The sequence below is a fragment of the Cydia amplana genome, chromosome 6 (assembly GCF_948474715.1).
Source record: "Cydia amplana chromosome 6, ilCydAmpl1.1, whole genome shotgun sequence".
NCBI lineage: Eukaryota > Metazoa > Arthropoda > Insecta > Lepidoptera > Tortricidae > Cydia > Cydia amplana.
Window position 1 is genome coordinate 16,893,391 of NC_086074.1, and position 18,064 is coordinate 16,911,454.

The 18,064-nt window shown below is 39.7% G+C and overlaps 1 protein-coding gene across 1 annotated transcript in view; it reads left to right on the forward strand.

Moving 5' to 3' along the window:
- The window catches only part of LOC134648975 (echinoderm microtubule-associated protein-like CG42247), a 60,776-nt gene extending 42,712 nt beyond the window's left edge, over positions 1-18,064 (forward strand). Inside the window, exons 3-19 of the mRNA XM_063503646.1 lie at positions 45-161; positions 739-869; positions 1,214-1,344; positions 2,113-2,251; positions 3,283-3,432; positions 3,951-4,122; positions 5,108-5,203; positions 10,133-10,270; positions 11,053-11,184; positions 11,482-11,610; positions 12,404-12,532; positions 13,128-13,256; positions 14,469-14,631; positions 15,297-15,479; positions 16,150-16,245; positions 16,326-16,440; positions 17,882-18,064. Coding sequence (XP_063359716.1) covers positions 45-161; positions 739-869; positions 1,214-1,344; positions 2,113-2,251; positions 3,283-3,432; positions 3,951-4,122; positions 5,108-5,203; positions 10,133-10,270; positions 11,053-11,184; positions 11,482-11,610; positions 12,404-12,532; positions 13,128-13,256; positions 14,469-14,631; positions 15,297-15,479; positions 16,150-16,245; positions 16,326-16,440; positions 17,882-18,029 — 2,298 coding nt within the window. The 3' untranslated portion in view covers positions 18,030-18,064. The remainder of the gene's footprint in view (positions 1-44; positions 162-738; positions 870-1,213; positions 1,345-2,112; positions 2,252-3,282; positions 3,433-3,950; positions 4,123-5,107; positions 5,204-10,132; positions 10,271-11,052; positions 11,185-11,481; positions 11,611-12,403; positions 12,533-13,127; positions 13,257-14,468; positions 14,632-15,296; positions 15,480-16,149; positions 16,246-16,325; positions 16,441-17,881) is intronic.

The window sequence follows — 18,064 nt, forward strand, 5'->3', positions numbered from 1 at the left end:
AACGGAGACGCCATGTCTGTAATTTTCTGTACATTTTATTGCAGTGCCGTGTCTTGTTAAACCTGCGTACCACGCAGCCTTTCGAAGAGGTGCTGGAGGATTTGGGACAAGTACTGAAAATGAGTGGAGCCAAACGGATGTACACAATCACTGGACAAGAGGTAATTAATTATGTAGATTACTAGTAAGTACCTACGTGACCAACAAACACAAAATCAAACTCAATACGCCTGACATGTTTTTATTACATATATTAGAACAAATTAAATTATTTTCAGAAAATACCTATTTTAATTTGTTGTTATTTCAAGTAGAAACACTACTATATAAATTATAAACTGAAATAAATGTCATATAGGTACTAAGAAAAAGTGACCCAAGCCTCCAGTGTCCCAGGCTGGAATCGAACCAGCGTCCTCTGCTATCGCGGCAGGTGCCTGTTGCCACTCGGCCACCGGGCCACAGCGGCATAGGTCGAATTTTTCCAAGTATATGCAATTCATACTGAAAGCTTATGACGCCCCCTGGCCACCTCTAAGGTAGAACAGTATGGTTCGACCTTCTAACTGGATCATCTCAAGTGATACCGAGTTAGCGAGAGAGATGGCGCTATCAATCAATACATATTAGAACAAATTAAATTATTTTCAGAATACGTTTTTATTTTTCATAACCTTTGTTATTTTAATACCTACATACTTACTTTCATTCTGATTTGACCTCCCAACTTTTTTGTAGGTGAGAAGTTTCTCCCAGCTTCGCAACGAGTTTGCCGACGTGGAAACCTTCTACCTGGGCACAGTGATGGTCGCGCCAGCTCTGAGTCCCGGAGTTAGCGCGCCACTGCCAGTCGAGTCTCCTATGAGAAGGTGAAATAATATCTAAGTTCTCTTTTGACTCTTTCTAACAGACACATCAGTCATATTAGTGACGGATAAAGACTGAATTTTACGTGACATATAAAAATAAACTGTCTTAGGGCTCATTTAGGCGGCGCGCGAACTCGTGTACGATTTTAGTTACATTGCGGACCATTGAGGTTACATCAATTCAGCCGACTGAGCAAATAACGCAATGCACCGTCTAAATGAGCCCTTAGGGATCGTCATTTGACGCGAGAGATACTTACCTATATAGGCTCGTAGGTATAGAGGTATAGCTTTTGATAAGTGATTTGCATTATTATTTATCATACTTTAAAAACCATTTGTAGATCTCGATCCCGAGGAAACGTGGCCGCAGCCCCAGCCTCCGAGGAGGTGTCAGTACGCGGGCGGCGCGCGCGCAGCAAAAGCCGACCGAGGGTGCTGTATGCACCTGAAGGAGAAATCGTTCGCAATTCAGGTACATGCTCACAATAACCAAGTTATTAAGAGATAATAAGTAATTTATTTATTTACAAGTATGAATATTGTAGGTATTGTAAGTATGCTTCATCTTCGTCGTTCACTCATGACTGTGTCCCTCTCCCTCCGTATTCATGGGCTGCCCTCGGCATTGACCCTTCCTGCATAAAATAGGTACCCTTTGTGTCGAGCGTAGACTGTAGCTTTTTTCTTTATGTTTGTTCTCCGAAGTGTGAAGAAACGCAGTCAGGAACGCGCCGGCCGCTATGTTGCCCAGAAGTCAGCTTTTACCTCCAATTTACCACCAATTACCGGGATGTGTTTATGTGAAATAAAAACACATATTTAAGTTTAATAATACTGGAGAGTGTTCAAGCTAAGTGCTTGTATGGATGAGTAAAACTCTCTGAATAAGCAACCAAGATCGGGGTTTATATATTAGGCAAATATCCCGCCGTAGGTACTTTTCCAGCAACTAGTGGGTGTTACATGGAGAGTCAGTTTTATTTATTTCGACCAATCACCTTAATCTATTACATTTTATTAAAAACAGTGATACAAGACTTAAAACTAGGCACATAACATTCCACACAATACATTAACATGATATAAACACATAAAAGTAAAATTACACGAATTTACACGTAAAATCAAGATTAATCTAAAACATGCATGATTAAGAGCTATCCACGACACTTTGCTTAGTGCTGCTGCTCTATTTTCTGTGCTGCATATATTTCAATACTTACCTCATAATGTTGTCCAGATTACACCCTACTGGAGGTGCTAAAAGAGGAGCCGATCCGCGTGACCATCCGCGGTCTCAGACGCACCTTCTACCCGCCGATCCACCACGCTCCTGTAGACAACACGCCACCAGAGAAAAAGCTCGCACTCGAATGGGTGTAAGTCCTTCCATATTTCATCATTTTTAGGGTTCCGTACCCAAAGGGTAAAAACGGGAACCCTTATGGATTCTTCATGTCTGTCTGTCTGTCAGTCTGTCTGTCCGTCTGTCACCAGGCTGTATCTCACGAACCGTGATAGCTAGACAGTTGAAATTTTCACAGATGATGTATTTATGTTGCCGCTATAACAACAAATACTAAAAACAGAATAAAATAAAGATTTAAGTGGGGCTCCCATACAACAAACGTGATTTTTGACCGAAGTTAAGCAACGGGCGGGCGGGGTCAGTACTTGGATGGGTGACCGTTTTTTTGCTTGTTTTGCTCTATTTTTTGTTGATGGTGCGGAACCCTCCGTGCGCGAGTCCGACTCGCACTTGGCCGGTTTTTTTTTATTATCATTGTTGTCATTTTATAATTATACGTTTGCATGCTAAATTATTGACGACCATAATGTAAATTCATATAGATTAGCGCAAGAATAATTTATACTGTAATTTATCATTATGAAATAAATAAACTAAACTAAACATAGTTTTTAGAACTGGCAATCAGAACAAGTTTTATCGAAGTATAGTATGTGTCTATTTTATTTCTTCACAAAAATACTCTGTCTCAAAAATACTACTACATTTTTCCTTGACAATAAACGCTGATATACCAATTAGGTTTATGGCAATCATTTTCTTAACTTATTGTGTGTTTATGCCCCAAAATATATTCAATACATTTTCCCTATAATAGAAAAACAAATATGCAAAGCTAATTTTCATAAATACCTACAACGAAGTGAAGTATACTAAGTATAGAAGCAATTAACACACACTATGTTATTGCGTCGTCGAATTTATTCTCGCGCCCTTAAGGTGACAGTCCATTTCCAACCGCAGCTGCACTACTGTTCATTTTACTATGGAAATTGACAGTAACAGCGGCGCGTTCAGTACCAGTAGTGCAGCTGCGGTCAGAAATGGAATGGTACCCTTAGATATTACGATCAGATAAAACCACCATCAATCATTCACCAGCTACGGCTACCGAGGCTCCGACTGCCGACGAAACCTGTGGGTGCTGCCTACTGGGGAGCTCTTGTACTACGTCGCAGCCGTCGCCATCATGTACGACCGCGACGAGGAAGCGCAGCGGCATTATACGGGACATACCGAAGATATACAGTGGTAACTGGTATTTTATACCAGATTGTTAAGTCCATTTTATAGCATTAACATTAAAAATATTGAAAAATTACAAAAATACAGGACTTGAAAGTTTCAAAATGTAAGTTTTTTTAACTTCCAAAAACGATAAAAGTAAGGGTATCTACCATTCGATTCCTTACATTTCATCCAAAAAAAGATTATATAGAAACTATATACATACATAAACGCAATATTTCACCGACAAAAACGCAATTTTCTTGTTTTGTCCATACTACAAGATGGGCTCCCAGAGACCTAGACGTCACGTTCCCTTATCGTTTTGTATAGGGCGTTTCGCAAGTAAAGTGCGACTGTCGGCCTTTGACTACAATTTCTGACTTTTGTGTTACTTTAATGCAATGGGTCCCATATAGATATTTGATCCTAAAAACAAACCCGATCGATTGATACCATAAATGAAAATTAGTCATGTAGCCTATTACCCAATGTTTCATGTACCTACTCTGGACGACTCTACTAACATGAAACCTTTTCAGCATGGAACTGCACCCCTCCCGCGAGTTAGTGGCGAGCGGCCAGCGTGCCGGTCGCGGCCGCCGCGCACAGGCGCACGTGCGCATCTGGAGCACAGACACTTTGCAGACACTACACGTTTTTGGGATGGCGGAGTTTGAGGCTGGCGTCTCTGCTGTTGCCTTTTCACAGCTGGTAACGTCTCTTTCTTACAGTGGCATAGTGTTTGATCCAATATTTACTTTAGTACGTTGCCGTAAACTTAGGTAACAGACACTTCACTCTATACAGACGCTTCACGTTTTTGGAATGGCAGAATGTGAAGCTGATGTGTCTTTAGCTTTCTAGCAGCAGGCAACGATTATTTGACTTTTTTGTGCTTTTTATATTACTTCTAATAGACACACCTAACATTAATTAAAATGACACACATTATATACCTAACCACGTAAATTTGGTCCATAGTTGTCAACCGTCTACCGCAATAGGGGTGATGACACATATTGAATTTTATAACAAAATCTAGTAAAATAGATAGCAAACGAGCAATTTATCACAATAATGTGGATATTAAAATAAAATATTGAAAAATTACAAAATTACAGGACCTGTAAGTTTCAAAATTTAAGTTTTTTTTAACTTCCAAAAACGATAAAAGTAAGGGTACCATTTGATTCCTTACATTCCATCCAAAAAAATATTGTATAGCAACTATATACATAAACGCAATATTTCACCGACAAAAACGCAATTTTCTTGTTTTGTCCATACTACAAGATGGGCGATAATGTCACGGCCTCTGGCCGTTTTGTATAGGGCGTTTTGCGAGTGAAGTGCGATTGTCGGACTTTGACTACAATTTCTGACTTTTGTGTTACTTTAATGCAATGGGTCCCATATAGACATTTGATCCTAAAAACAAACCCGATCGATTGATACCATAAAAAAGATTGTCATGTAGCCTATTATTATCTAAGTCTACGTTCGCTAAATAATAGCACCTATTTCGACTTAAATCTCTTTAAAAAAACTTTAACTAAAGTGTCATTCAATAGAACTTGCTAACTATGTAAACAAACCGCCATACTAAAATTGACACTGAATGTCAAATTACTAGTAACTTTTATTTACATAGTTAGCAAGTTCTATTGAATGACACTTTATAATCGTCTTTAAACAGAACGGAGGCAGCTACGTATTGGCTGTGGATGCCGGCCGTGAGAGCATTCTCTCCGTGTGGCAGTGGCAATGGGGGCACCTGCTGGGGAAAGTTGCGGTGAGTGGCCTACTGATTATTATTTAATGCACTATCTGCAACCGAGTGTTCGCGGTGGGCAAGGTGATTATAATAATGTTAATATTTTCTTAATATCATACAGTAAAGTTGTGTTCAAATTATTCCGGATACCCCGCCCGTTAATCCACTTCTTATGACGACTGGTCTGGCCTAGTGGGTAGTGACCCTGTCTGTGAAGCCGCGGTCCTGGGTTCGAATCCCAGTAAGGGCATTTATTTGTGTAATGAGCACAGATATTTGTTCCTGAGTGATGGTTGTTTTCTATGTATTTAAGTATTTGTATATTACCTATATCTATCGTTGTCTGAGTACCCACAACACAAGCCTTCTTGAGCTTACTGTGGGGCTTAGTCAATTTGTGTAAGAATGTAAGAATATTTATTTATTTATTCTAATGCAAACAGTAGACAATCATTGCAGCTCTTATTTTACTTTTTTATAAAAAAAATCGCCTGTAACACTAAAATACGGTTGAAGGTGTCAACAATTAGTACACCTAGTTTAGCCAACATATGCGAGTAACTACTAGATTAAACCTACTTTTACTAATGTTTCCTTTGTTCGCATTTTGTTCGTAATGGTGTATAATACATCAAAATATGTAAAACAGATTTTTAGCACCAGACGCCGCGATATTTCCAAGCACACAAAACCAGCTCACTCGTGAACAAATGAACACAGCATGTAAACCAAGCATTTAAGCACCAACGAATACGTTACTTTAGTCACGCGAACTTAGCAACACTGACCCTCCGTGAACCTTATGTCTATTACAATATGGTTTAAAATTTGTCAGTAATATTGTACAAAATTGTACAGGATGTCCAGCGGCGGAATTTCAGATTTTAAAGTCAAATAATTTTTGAACGTGAAGTCACTAATTAGAGTACCGAATTAGTAACAATGTGTCACTGGCCAGCAGAGCATTGCACATACTGTTGAGGCATAGTTATCGTACCAAAGGACTCACTTATGAGACTATGCGCCAAAAATGTCATTCTCTGGATGCTTAACAAAAATAGATAATATATGTCTCTACATACCTATAACATATTATCAATGAAACTGCAGATACTTTTGAAAAAGAACTGTCGGAGATATATCTCTATTTGGAAAAGTATTCGGGTGGTGTAATTTAGGAATAAATGGAAAATGTTGGAGGAGTGCGTACCTAACCTACACAGCGAAAGGGGCTGTTCATAAATTACGTCATCTATTTTTGACGATTTTTGACCCCCGCCCCCCTAAATCATCCAAAAATCATGCTTTGAATGACCCCGTTTCCTCCTACGTCATGCTACCATCATCCGATATCCAGTTCCAGACCCCCCCCCCCCATTTGAAATGACGTGATTTATGAATAGCCCCAAAGTCGATATTTAGAAAATTAGTTTTACAACAACGGTATACACATTCATCTTTTTTATTTCATAAAATTTTATAGTTACGGTTTATAAGTTTTTTAATTAAAATTTTGAAATCGAAAATCTGCCGCTGGGCACCCTGTACAACTCTAGACGTCAGTGACGGCGGTACAAGTAGCCGTAATATAATATAATACAGAATATAATTTGTCTGGATTGTGAGTTGAACGTTGTCAACGTTTCTAGGCCAAGGGACACATTAAGATGGACGGATAGGGGTTTCGTGTTCGGGACTTTTTTCTAGTGAAGTAAGGACGTATTTTAATATGGTGGACGGTGGAAGACGTGTCACTTTAAAATTGTAAAGGGTTTTTTGGGATCAGATTGTGGTACCCTTTTTTGTGGTTTTGGCGTTTAAACAATGGTTTCAAGATAAGAAAAGAAAGCATAACTATTTTATTTTTAAACTTTTATGAACTGGGTGTTTTTTTGTGATTAACTATAAATAGGTACTTTTCTTTATAAGTAGGTATATAAACGAACTGCCTTTTTTATAGAAATATAGAGTTGTAGGGAAAATTCATGTTATTTAATGTACCTAGTTAATGTTTAATTTCAATTGGTCTGTGACGGGTGACGGGCCTTACAAATAGAAACATACGTTTTTTTATCCAGTTATGTTTTATAATATTCTAACATTTGACTTGCAAAATGGGTACATATTCTGTCAAGTTCAACGAAAAAGATAAAAAATAATACTGGTCACATTTTATACTATTCGAACATTATTAACTGGGTGGAGTGCCTAGCCAAGGTGACAATCGTTTGAGCTACGAAAGTCAAACGCTTTATGTCTCTCTATCACTCTTCCATATTAATGCGACAGTGACAGTTGCTACATAACGTAAACGATTGGCATGTTGGCTATGCACCTGTTTTATTACAAATGAAAATATATGTAGGTATATTCCTATATCTACAAAACAACTCGCAATAGTTATTTTCGATATAAGTGCGAAAAAGAGGATATTCGAAACGAGTGGCGATAAATTAAAACACGACCGAAGGGAGTGTTTTAAATCGACACGAGTTGCGAATTACCTATTCGCACGTGTATCGAACAACGTTTTACAGTACATATGGCACTTTAAAGTTTCGACATACGCACGAAAAGTGCTATTTTACGCACTAGTGCGGAAAAGTAGCTCCATATGTACTGTAAAGGCATTAATATACGACATTGGACGAGTTCAACACACCCACACCGAGACCACGCCCACCTCGCCTCTACGACGCTACGCCGTAGCAACTCGTAGCCAGCTACGCGGCGCTACGAAAACAATTTAATGTATAGCCAATTAAATTGCGTCCTTACGCGACACTTGATAGGGATCAATTTCAACTGTGTTCTTTGTTGGCATACTTTTTTTGGTGTGTGGTTTATAATTATGTGATGCCGTAATAATTACCGATCATTTATTATATCCGTCATAAGTTTTTCAACTCTGATTAGTGTAATAATTCTAGCGTTTTATTGCTGCTGAGTATAAGCGGTATTCAGATGTTCGAAACTCAACTCGATATTTTACTGATATGATACGACCTTGACAATAATACTCGTATTGCACGTACCAATACGGGTGTTTGGCCGTATAATATCAATTATCTACTAATCAAATTCAGATATTAAAACCTAATAAAATGCATTAGAATCTACTTAATTTCCGTAATAATTATAGGATATAGCATCACTCATCTATTTTCATCTAAGCCTTGAAATGTTTTTTTGCAATTTTTCGTACTTTAAAGGATGACTCACGTTAGGCCGGGCCGTGTCCGGGCCGGAGCTTCCGGAGCTTTCGTTTTCTATGGAAAGCATCACGTGATCACCTGTCATCTGTCATAGAACACTTAGAAAAGTAAGCGACGGAAGCTCCGGCCCGGACACGGCCCGGTTTAACATGAGTCATTAATACGTAAACGAACATGCTCGTATAGGACTTGTCTGTAATCTAAATGTACTGAGTTGTAACTCTAGGTCCATGGGGTCCCAGCGCGCATAAGTTGTTCGCAGAAATCGCGAAGCGTCTGGTTGACGTAACTGGTGACCGAAGAGCTGGCGGCTACCTCGCACAACGTATCAGCATTGCGATACAGCGAGGAAATGTCGCCAGCATCCTTGGTACAATGCCTCAAGGGCCTATTTAAGATTTAAGCTAGTTTTTAATTTCTTTTAGTAATACACTGTATATATCTTGTTTGTACCTAAATAAATGATTATATGTTATGTACTTAAATACTTCTATTGATTATTTCTACTATAATTATTAAATTATGCCACAATTATCTTCAAAGCAAAAGTGGCAGTGGCTATCAGTACATAAATCTTTGTATTTGTCAACGTTATCGGTGGCGTGCCGTGCCGCCTTCTGTCCGCGACTGTACCTACTTACTCAATGATTTGTGACGCGGCGCCGTTGGAAAATATGAACGCGACTGTACGCCTTGAGTACCTACAGTTGTTTTTATATATTTTTTTTACTATAGAAAAATATTGTGTAATTGTATTTATCTATATTCTTAGTTTGATAATCATCCAGAAATATATATGTTGAAGCAATATACGTACATTTTATATATTATATACCGGGGTGTTTATTAAAACTATAAACATAATTAATAGGTACCAAACTGACAATAAAAAGAAACCTAAAATTAAAACTCCCTACAAAACTAAAACTATACCTAAAAGTAAATAAAACATAATATGGGTGACCTAGCCTAGTCCAATATGTATATGTCACCGTAAAATTGTAAACACTCGTCATATTATAATCTCGCTAGTTACATTATAAACTGACGGTAGGGAGATTATAATCTAACCTAACCTAACCTACGTTAGATTATAAACTAACGGGTTCACAATCTTACGGTGTCATATATAAATATTAAGCTATACAATCTATACATACCTAGGTACTTATTTCGTCTAAAAAGCTGGTAAGATGCTTACCTATTAGCAGACTGTCAATTATTTGCCACTAAGTAACTGAAACAATGTCACAGAATAACTAATAGTACTTACAGAAAATTCACTCCTTCACAAAAGTCAGATTTAGGTATAAAATTACACCTATATCGCCGCCTGCAAGCAGAATTGAAACTTATAACCGCGCACGAACCGTGAATCTCCTTTGCGCGCCGCAGTTTTATGACCGAACTGTGTGTGTCTGCACGGGGTTATCACTTGACAAGTTTTTATACCTATACCCACTGATTTATTATTTTTAAGATAAATATGTAGGAATTACAAACGTTGATTATGTAAACATACATTTTTTATCCGGAGATAGTATGTCTGATTCTCACGGAAGTAAGTTTCAAAGCCATTGTGTATTTTCAATTTTGCGCGAGCGCCACGTGACACGACTATCGTGCACGCCGAGCGGCAGCCCACTGCCATACGCCTGTCCGATGGGCGCGCCGGCCAAATGTACCTAAACTGCGGAGTGACACCCCCCTGACAATGTTTTGTTTCATAAAGACACTACAAGAGGAGCTGACGGGCGCCGCTTTCCACCCCCTGGACGACAACCTGCTCATCACGCACGGGAAAGGACACCTGGCATTCTGGAACCGGCGGAAAGATGGCTTCTTCGAGCGGACTGATATTATCAAACCGGTAAGCGCCGCTTGCACCATCCCACTAACCCGAGGTTAACCGGAGTGTCAAATTGTACTGGTAATACCAGGCATAACCGGCTGAATCCGGGTTAGTAAATGGTGCAAGTGGCCCTAAGCGCCTCTTGCACCATTCCACTAACCCGGGTTCAGCCGATTATACCTGGAGTTACCATGGTTTCCAGTACAATTTGCCACTGGGTTTACGGTATAATAGCTTAACCCCTGGATGTTTGTACATGAGTGCATATAGGGTTAATATAGCGGCTATATTATAAACCGCAACCTAACTCTAAAATAAGAAGTGGACTTATCCATCCAGCAGGGCCGGATTGCGGACATTTATCAAAGCTCGGATAAACGCTGGTTAGTGGGATGGTGCAACTGGACCTAAGTGTGTTTTAATGTGTTCACTGAGATTCCGACTAGACTTTAGCCTCTCTGCGTTATATAAGAAATTAAAACACTTGTAAAAAAAACAGAGCCCCTGTGCTATTGATAAGTCAAACATCATCAAAATCATTTTAGGAACTAACAAGATTTTTTCATGCACTGTAGTTTTACCTTGCCTAGATCAAAATAGGAAGTGACCACAAAGTCAAATATATAACTTTCTGGTTCAGTTAGATCTGTGTAGGTTATCTAAAACAATTACTTATTTGAAGTAGAATTTGTGATTTTAGTTGGCAACGTCTAAAACTGCAAGAAACCCTCTTAACTCCATTCTAAATGCATAAGATACCAACTCAACGAATGACTGTGATGCGTTTTTGTGTCTTCCAGCCCTCTCGCACACACGTAACGGCGCTGCAGTTCGAGCAGGACGGCGACGTGGTCACAGCTGATAGCGACGGCTTCATCACGGTGTATAGCGTCGACAGCGACGGCGCTTATTTCGTGAGGATGGAGTTTGAGGTAACTGTTACAAACTGTTGTGTGTTACAGAAACTGGTCCCACAGATGTATCTAACTAGACTACTGCTGAAGTGAATGGCGATGCGATGACAATAGGTTGTCCAGAGCTAATGTTTGACAATTCGGTTATCACAAAATCTATAGTGCCGAACGGCGCCATCTATTTCAGCCGTCAAAACTGCAGCTCCATTTTGCACTAATTTGCTAATCTTTGTAGGTATTCCTTTTGTCTATACTTCTAGTAACAAGTAACAATTTCAGCACTGAATAACAGAAGTATCTATTTTGTTTTCATAGGCACACATTAAGGGCATCAGCTCATTGGTGATGCTCTCGGAAGGAACTCTCATTTCTGGAGGAGAGAAGGACAGAAAGATAGCAGCATGGGATTCTCTGCAGAATTACAAGAGGATAACTGAGACAAAGGTAACTTTACGAAGAATTTATTGCCTAAAGTGTCATTCAATAGAACTTGCTAACTATGTAAACAAACCGCCATACAAAAATTGACACTGAATGTCAATTTACTAGTAACTTTTGTTTACATAGTTTGCAAGTTCTATTGAATGACATTTTACTTACAAACGCTTTTTATTACAAATTAAGGTAGGTATCAAATACATTATTAAATTGTACAACGGGACTTAATCGCGTATCTAAGTTTTAAGATTTACCTCCGACGTTTCGAGGACGGCGGTGTTGTTGTTGTTGTTGTTGTTGTTGTGGCGGCGTCCTCGAAACGTCGGAGGTAAATCTTAAAACTTAGATACGCGATTAAGTCCCGTTGTACAATTTAATAATGTGTAAAAATCGTGAAAGTTGAAATCAGTGGTATTTATTTTATTTATTTTATTTTATTTTATTTATTTGGGGCATCAACAACAATACAAAAAGTACATGATACATAGCACAATGAACAGAAAACAAAGCCAGTAACAGATGTCCACAATAATACAGCTAACATGCAATAACAAGTGGCAATAATATAAACATCATTAGGAAAAATGAAGGAAATGAATGAATGAATCAAATACAATTCTAAATTTGCCATCTCCAAAAACAAAAGCCGTATTCTGATCGAGCAGCCTTGACAAACTAATGCGACAAGATGTTAATTTTCTCTTTCACATGGTCCATATAAACCCTCCTTGCCTTTCCTCTCTTCCTACTTTCACAGACATAAAACTCTTTCACCAATGTTTTAACTTTTAATTAACAGCTGCCAGAATCTGCTGGCGGAGTACGCAGTATCTACCCTCAGCGCCCGGGTCGCAACGATGGCAACCTCTACGTCGGAACCACGCGCAACAACATCATGGAGGGATCATTACAGAGACGGTTCAATCAGGTACATTATATGAGGTACACTTCTCTTTAGTCATATCAACGTGTTTTCAGTCATCACTGTCACAGAATAAGTAATAGTATTATCATACTGAACGGCCACGCACCGCCCCGCCCCGACTCGCATTACCTCGCCCCGCGACATGAATCTGCCGGACTTCTGGCGTGCTCTCAGTAAAACGACTTACCCACACAATACACAATGACGCGTGTACAGACGGGCCGCGCACACATATAAACGCAAATATTTTTTTATGTATGGCGTGTCCGCCCTGTGTCACTGTCATCAGAAAATCAGAAATTTTATATTTGAGTAGGTAATGTTAAGATAGCCTCATTGGATTCCATAAAATGTAAGCAGTCACGGTAGGCTTCGTTGGGCAGGATGAGCTTGACGCCCAATAACAAAGACTGGTAGGAAACTTTTCAAGATCAAAATACCTAGAATTAATAGGGCCCTTCTTACCCATAAATGGAACACCACTAACACTGGTCGTGAATGAAATAAATAAGGTATGGTAATATTTACGTCACCATTCAAGAGATATCTCGGTTCATAGTTTGACACTAAGATCTAAAAGCTGACTATTCATTCGCAGGTTATCTTTGGCCACCACAAGCAGCTCATGGGCCTGGCCGTCCATCCGGACGACGAAATGTTCGCGACAGCCGGTCACGATAAGAACATCGCCTTGTGGCGCGGACACAAACTCGTGTTTGCTACTCAAGTATGTTATAATCAGTTTACGCCGATTCCAATAGGTACCGTAAAATGGGGTGAGTAGGCGCAAAACTGACATTCAAACCTCGATAACATTTTATTTTTACATATGCAAACTGAATGGTGTATATAATAAGTGTTCCGGACGTTTGTATTTTAGTTTTTATTTTATTTTGGGTAGCTCCATTTCATAACTTTGACGATAAACAGGAAAACCCACCTCACCCCGTAGTCCCTCGTATTTGGGGTGAGTTGGGTTTTCATACAAAGGTGATTTTGGAAGATTGTTTGATCGATTTTTTTTTATTATGAGTATTACTATAGCTCCATTTTAATTTGGAATACATAATTTTTGTAGCAGTAGCCTTAAAAATCCATCTCACCCCCCTTTCAACCCTTCTCTCCCCATTCATAACCCAACTCTCCCTGCGAATCCTACTCACCCCATTTTACGGTAGTGGTTTATCCTGTGATTTCATCAGACCACCAGACGCAAACGTCACGATAAAGAAGAAACGGTCACAATAAAGAAGCGAAACTTCAAAATTCGAACTTCAAGATATTCACAAGAGACGACACGTAACGTACTAGATCCATTCTAGATACGTTATAGTTTAGATTTCAACTAGTTCTCTTTTGCAGCTCAATTCGGGCAACCAATGTCACTCAAATATCATCATAATATGTCATGTCAAATATCGTATGAACGAACTTTTTCCATTAAGATATCTATTAGATGTGACTTGGATGAGTATCTCCAGAATCGCGTAAATGTCAAATTTGACAGGCTAGATCTTAAAAATATCGTTGTCGTATCTTGGTGATGTCTAATAGATGTCTAGTTCAAAATCCGAATCGGGCCCAAACTGTAAGTAGGGTTGCCAGATGGTCGGGATTTGGCGGGATTCTCCCGATTTTTAGTATGTGTTCCCGATTCCCGACCAAGTGCAAATTGTCCCGAAAAACAGGTTCACGTTATAAAACAATGATTTCAAGTTCCGAACTGTCGTCGAGCGAGCGCGCGGGGCATGCGTGGCTAGAGATTGTGCGGTGAGGGAGCGATGATTTTTTTTCCCGACTTGAGTCCCAAAATCCCGAAAAATTAATATTTTTTCCCGATAATAGCGCCTTTCGATCTGGCAACCCTAACTGTAAGGAACTTTTTAATAGGTAATACGTTTTGTGTAGTTTTGGTTACTAGTTACTAATAATTTTGTAGGTTGGATACGAATGCGTATCTCTCGCCTGGCACCCGGGCGGCGGCGCGCTAGCCGCCGGCAGTACTGAGGGGCACCTGGTGGTGTTGAACGCAGATGCCGGAGCGCATGTGGCGACACTACGTGTCTGTGGATCGCCGCTTAATTGCTTGATGTATAACTCAGGTACTATCACTAATAACATAGAGAAAAAAATACATAGAGTGCTCACTCCATACATCAGTTTTAGTACCAAAAAGACTATTAGCATCTAGCATCGAGTAGCGGAACTATCAGTACTGCTACTTGACAATAGATGTAGCACCGACCGGAAAGTCTTATGCTGTCGAGATAAGACTTTCTGGTCGGTGCTACATCTATTGTCAAGTAGCAGTACTGATAGTTCCGCTACTCGATGCTAGATGTAGACACTGAAATTAATAGTCTGAACTGATGTATGGAGTGAGCACTCTTGTCTTACTATATTTCTCTATGCTAATAAAAAGTAAACGGTACTTAGTTAGGTATTGATAAATTCTAATGGTCAAATATTCATTCAAAGTATCAGACATATTTTCGTGACTATATCTGAATTTATCTGGGTTCAGGTGTGTCTACGGTGGATGGCTTTTATCTGTGCTCATTGACATAGATATCTAGGGACTGGCTTTACGCGGGCAATAATAATGAGGCATGACATGGGCCCATACAGCGGTGTGAATGTCTGTGCTATTTTTTCTTCAAAAAATCGTTTCCTAAAACCCTAATGGTACCTATATTATAAGGTTGGTTACATTCTATAGTTATTGTAGGCAAGCAAATTGATTTCAAGTTTCCATATTTTACTGTAGCCGGGGACCTACTCGCCATCGGCTCCCAAAACGGCAGCATCTACCTGTTCCGCGTGTCTCGCGACGGTTTCTCCTACAAGAAGTCGAACAAGATCCGCGGAGCACAGCCACTGGTGCAGCTAGACTGGAGTCTGGACGGAAATTACCTGCAGACCGTTACGGCTGACTATGACTTGGCATTCTGTAAGTTTTTACCCTCAACTAACCAGGAACTTTGATGTAGCGGCCTCGGAAGTTTTCGCATCAGGCCTGTGGCTTTCCCGCTGCCTTTCAGCTGGCTAAATGAAAAAACTCGCGGGCCGGGCGGGAAGGACTACTCCTTCCTCGCGTTGTCCCGGCATTTTGCCACGGCTCATGGGAGCCTGGGGTCCGCTTGGCAACTAATCCCAGGAATTGGCGTGGGCACTAGTTTTTACGAAAGCGACTGCCATCTGACTGTGACCTTCCAACCCAGAGGGTAAACTAAGCCCTTATTGGGATTAGTCCGGTTTCCTCACGACCTTCACCGAAAAGCGATTGGTAAATATGAAATGATATTTCGTACATAAGTTCCGAAAAACTCATTGGTACGAGCCGGGGTTTGAACCTGCGACCTCCGGATTGCTAGGCCACCAGCGCATCACGGGTAGTCTATCTATATGTATATTCTTCATGATGATATCCCTATCTGTTCTCAGCTTTGACACATGACTCAAGTATTTTACTACTTGTCTAATGGTATTAACTCACATTTATAGACGGGTCTAACGCGAAATTTCGCGTTAGACCCGTCTATAAATGTGAGTTAATATGTGTTCAAAACGCGAAGGTTTTAAATATTATATTGTCTAATGGTGTTATTTTGTTTTTTCAGGGGACATAAAGTCCTTGTCACCAGAAAAGAGCCCGATAGCAATGAAGGATGTCAAGTGGTCCACGTTTAACTCTACTGTCGGATTTTTAGTTTCTGGTAAGATTTGCGTTGACTATGTTTATAATAAAGACTGGAGATTTGAAATCGGCGTTGCTTGAATGGCTTTTATGTTTCAGGAATGTGGAACAACAGATTCTATCCGATGACGTCTCTGATATCGACTGCTAGTCGGTCAGCTGCGCACGACCTGTTGATCAGCGGAGATTCTGACGGATATCTGCGCTTGTTCAGGTATTTCTTCAGTTTGTGCTTGTTCTTCGGCTTTTCAATACTAAACTTTGTATTCTAAGTATGAATAGTTTACTTTTTTTTTTGTTAAGTAACAATATAAAACGAAAGAAAGAGATGCCAAAACCTTCTTAGAATCCTTGTAACGATTTTTTCTTCTTCCACATTATCGGTTCCTCAAACTCTTATCATTGATCTTTTATTAGACGAGTCTGGGTCAATAAGTAGGACTAGGGCTTCCAAATACCGGACTTCTCACAATACCGGTATTAATACCGAAACTGTCTTCGTCAATACCGGGATCCCGGTATTGGATATGAAACGCTTAAAAATGTATCGTTTTATTAAAAAAGGGACTTAAAAAGGCTCACTGGAATACCAGATATGTCCTAAAAGCTATTACAACAATAAACAAGCTATGCCGCTATCTGCAATAATTTTCTTTCACACTCCAGGCTGGCAATAATCTTATCCATTTTTAGTCCAATTTAACCAACCAGAATACTTTTTTCAAATTTCCGTCAAAATTGGTTTGCCATTATTACAGTTATCCTTGTTCTTTCGTTTTATTTTTTGATAAAATTATAAGAACTAATTATGTTAATGTCACTATCATCATATTCATCACACAAAACTTCAGGATTCATCCACCACCAACCATCAAATATTTATCTGACGCATAGGCAACGATCTTGTTTCAATTATAAAATGAGTGCTAGAGGCCAGTCGTTAGAGTTAGACCATTTATTTGTACAGTAAGCAGCAGAAGTTGCTAAGAGGGCCAGGTCTTCAAAATGATCTTGACGCGATTTTATTGTTAAGGGAATAAGTACGTGTCTAGGTAATTTTGAACACCTCGCCCGCTTAGCAACTTCTGCTGCTGACTGTACGTCATAATTTCATATAAGTTCGACGTTTAAAATAACACTTGCACTGCGTGTGCTATCTAAATCGTTGCAGACTTTTCTTGGTCTAACTCTAAAGTCTATTTTTATATTCGGTAGACTAAAATGACATTTGATAGTATGAAATGACACACGATGTTCATACTATGAAATGTCATTTTAGTCTATCGAATAAAAAAATAGACTTTAGATGCGCGTCTGACGTTTAGTAAGCTTTTTGATATAGCCGAATATAATGGATTTAAAGGGTTTATACTGCACATTTCCCTCGTTTTTAAAAGTACCGGGATCCCGGTATTGCATTTAAAAATACCGGTATTAAAAAATGCATTTAAAAAGACGGGATCCCGGTATTTCGGGATCCCGGTATTGGAAGCCCTAAGTAGGACCTTCCGTATAGGTACTATCAAATCTGCTGAAGTTCATTTTTACTAAGCCCTACAGGTACGCCGCCTTAATTAAAACGACCATTTTTATTGCAATCAGAATATATATACTTAAACTGCTTCATCGTTAACCAATTATTCGTACATCAACAGATACCCCTGCGCCAGCCCCAAAGCGGAATACAACGAGATGAAAGTGTACAGCGGTTCCGTCTACTGCGCTCGCTTCCTCTTCAACGACCGCTGCCTGGTCAGCTCCGGGGGCGCCGACGCGGCGCTGATGCTGTGGGAGCTGGACTAGCACGAGGCGCCCCGGCCCCGGCCGCCCGCCGTCGT